At 59.0% G+C, this 3,082-nt stretch overlaps 1 protein-coding gene across 1 annotated transcript in view; it reads left to right on the forward strand.

Moving 5' to 3' along the window:
- LOC103776176 (A-kinase anchor protein 8-like) overlaps positions 1-2,946 on the forward strand; it is a gene marked incomplete at both ends in the record, with an annotated part of 4,142 nt that extends 1,196 nt beyond the window's left edge. Inside the window, 5 exons of the mRNA XM_008943672.1 lie at positions 64-172; positions 1,014-1,155; positions 1,275-1,380; positions 2,120-2,250; positions 2,851-2,946. Of these exons, the coding sequence (XP_008941920.1) occupies positions 64-172; positions 1,014-1,155; positions 1,275-1,380; positions 2,120-2,250; positions 2,851-2,946 (584 nt within the window). The remainder of the gene's footprint in view (positions 1-63; positions 173-1,013; positions 1,156-1,274; positions 1,381-2,119; positions 2,251-2,850) is intronic.
- Between the last annotated feature and the right edge of the window lie 136 nt (positions 2,947-3,082).

A 3,082-nucleotide genomic window follows, 5' to 3' on the forward strand; every position in this document is an offset into this window, starting at 1 on the left:
TGTCTCCACTCAGGTGGTGACCACGAGCCCTGCCCTGAACCCCCCCCTGCTCTCACCACTCAGGTGCTCTCACCATCCAGGAGGAGATCAGTCAAATCAAGCGCAAGCTGCAGGCAGGCAAGAAAACCCAAGAGAGGCAAAAGAAACGGCACCGGGATCGCATGGTGGAGAGGTAACAGCTCCAGGGGTGCTTCCTGGGGTCACTGGGGTGGTGGCACCTGCTGCTCTGGGGCTGTCCTGCTGGCAGCTGGGCTCCATCCCTTGGTGTCCAGCTCCCAGAGGATCACTGAATTGCTCTGCTTGGGAGAGACCTTTGAGCTCCTCCAGCCCAACCATCCCCCAGCACGGCCAGGACCCCCCAACCCGTGTCCCTCACCCCACATCTGCACGGCTTGGGAACCCCTCCAGGGGTGGGGGCTCCACCACTGCCCTGGCACAGTCCTGGGCAACCCTCAAGGGGCAGCAATGGCTCAAAACTCAACCTCCCCTGGGGCAACTTGAGGCCGGTTCCTCTCCTCCCATGGCTTGGGGACAAGAGATCTCCCCTCTCCCAGCTGGCTCCAAGCTCCTGGCAGGGAGTTGGCAGAGCCAGAAGGTCTCCCCTGAGCCTCCTTTGCTCCAGGCTGGACCCCCCAGGTCCCTCAACTGCTCCCCACAAGTTCTCCAGCCCCTTCCCCAGGAGCTCTGTTGCCCTTCTCTGCCCACCCTCCAGCCCCTTAAGCTCCTTCTGGGTGTGATGGCCCCAAACCTGCCCCAGGATTCAAGGTGTGTCCCAGTACTTTGTCTGTTGCTGGTAGAAGCTGCTTTGCTCTCCTGCCCATGCTCATGCCATCCATGCTTAAAAGATACCTAGAAATGGGAAAACCTCCAGAAAGACCCTTAAAGCTCTGGAGACTCCCCCGAGTTCCTCCACCAGCCCTTGAGCAGCATGAGGAGCAGGTGCAGTGTGAAAGGTGCCAGGTTGAGCTGGGACAGTTGAACCTCACTTCCCTTTGCCTGGACTCTCTGCACAGGATCCAGTTTGTGTGCTCCTTGTGTAAATATCGGACCTTCTACGAGGATGAGATGAGCAGTCACCTGGAGAGCAAGTTCCACAAGGAGCACTTCAAGTTTGTGGGCACCAAGTTACCCCAACAAACGGCCGATTTCCTGCAGGTGAGGCACTGGGGGTGCTGCTGTGCCCAGGGTTTCAGTGGTGGGGGGAGAAATAAGGTTCAGAGGAGATGTGGAGGGGATTGATATTAAAAGGTGAATGTGAAATTCTCTAAATGCAGGAATATGTTGCCAATAAAACCAGGAAAACTGAGGAGAGGCGGAAGGCGATCGAGGACATCAACGCAGTGATCCAGCAGATCTACAGGGACCAAGATCTCACACAAGGTGAGAGCCCAACCCCTGTGTGCTCAGGAGTTCCTTCATCCTGTGTGTCCACCACTGAACAGCAACAGAGTGAAAAAATGAGGTTGAGATGGTGGCAAGTCCTGGAATGCTCCAGGTGGGAAGGGACTCGGAAAAGGTCATTGAGTCCAACGCCCTGCAGGGACAGGGACAGCCCCAGCCAGAGCAGGGTGCTCAGAGCTCCATCCAACCTCCCCTGGCATGGTGCCAGGGATGGGGGAGCGACCACCTCATGGGGCAACCTGGGCCAGGGGCTCACCACCCTCAGTGCCAAACATTTCTCTGCTCTCTTGAGTCTCAATCTCTCTCTTTCAGTTTCAAACCATCCCCTCCTTGTCCTGTCCCAACAGGCCCTGCTCAAAAGTCCGTCCCCAGCTTTCTGACAGGCCCCTGGAAGGTCCTGCAAGGCCCCCAGAAGGTCTCCCTGGAGCCTTCCCCAGCCCAGCTCTCTCCTGCTGGGCTCCCAGCAGAGGGGTTCCCCCCTCGGGGCATTGCTGGGGCTCCTCTGGCCCCGCTCCAGCAGGTCCCTGGCTCTGCTGAGGGCTCCAGAGCTGCCCCAGCACTGCAGGGGGGTCTCACAGAGCTGGCAGAGGGGCAGAACCCCCCTGGACCTGCTGCCTACGCTGCTGGGGGTGGAGGAGGAGGAGTTGGTAACACAGGCCAGAGCAGAGCCTGGGGCCCATCCCAGCTCCCCGTTAACACCTCTCCTCTGCCCCCCCAGACGTTGGCATGGAGCATTTCATCAAGAAGGTGGAGGCTGCTCACTGTGCTGCCTGTGACCTCTTCATCCCCATGCAGTATGGCATCATCCAGAAGCACCTCAAGTCCCTCGACCACAACCACAACCGCCGGGTGAGTGCCCGGCCTCAGGTGGCTCCCAACACCAGGAGAGAGTTCTTCTTCATCATCCTCTTCATCAGCAGTTCTGCCCACAGCCTGCTGTTAGTTTTGGTGGCCTGGTGTCCCCAGAACCTTTCCAAGCTGCCCAGAAGGCTGTTGGTGGGATCAAAGTGCTGCCAGCAAGAGCCTCCTGTGCCATATGGAAATGAGATCGTGGGTCTCTTGCTTCATTTCTTGCCAAATAAACAACTTTGGAACTTCTCCACTTCCCCGTGACCTGTGGGGGAGTCGTGGTTTGGGTTTGGGTTGGAAAGGACCTTGAGAGGTTGAGTCCAACGCCCTGCAGGGAGCAGCCAGAGCAGGATGCTCAGAGGCCCCCCAGCCTCCCCTGCAGAGGGGTCCCACCCTCACACTGGCTCCGTGGCCACCTCTGGCCCTGCTCCAGCAGGTCCCTGTCACCTGCTGGGTACCCCAGAGCTGCCTCCAGCACTGCAGGGGGTGACAAGCTTCATCCACCCACCAGCTGTGGTCTGAGGTGATGGCTCCAGGCAGAGGAGCCTCCTGGGTCACTTCAGATGATGGTTCATGGGGGTTTTTGGTCATCCCTTACAGGCGATGATGGAGCAGTCCAAGAAGTCGTCGCTGGTGGTGGCCAGGAGCATTCTCAACAACAAGCTGATCAGTAAGAAGCTGGAGAGGTACCTGAAGGTGAGGAGGGGTGGGGTGAAGGTGGGAGAGTGCCACGGGAGCTGCCATCCAGAGCCACAGGATCCTTCTGCCAGGGAGACACCCTGAAGGCCCTTGAGTCCGAGCGTTGCCCCAGCACGGCCAGGACCCCCCAAAC

This window comes from Merops nubicus, unplaced genomic scaffold, assembly GCF_000691845.1.
Source record: "Merops nubicus isolate BGI_N331 unplaced genomic scaffold, ASM69184v1 scaffold41567, whole genome shotgun sequence".
Lineage (NCBI taxonomy): Eukaryota > Metazoa > Chordata > Aves > Coraciiformes > Meropidae > Merops > Merops nubicus.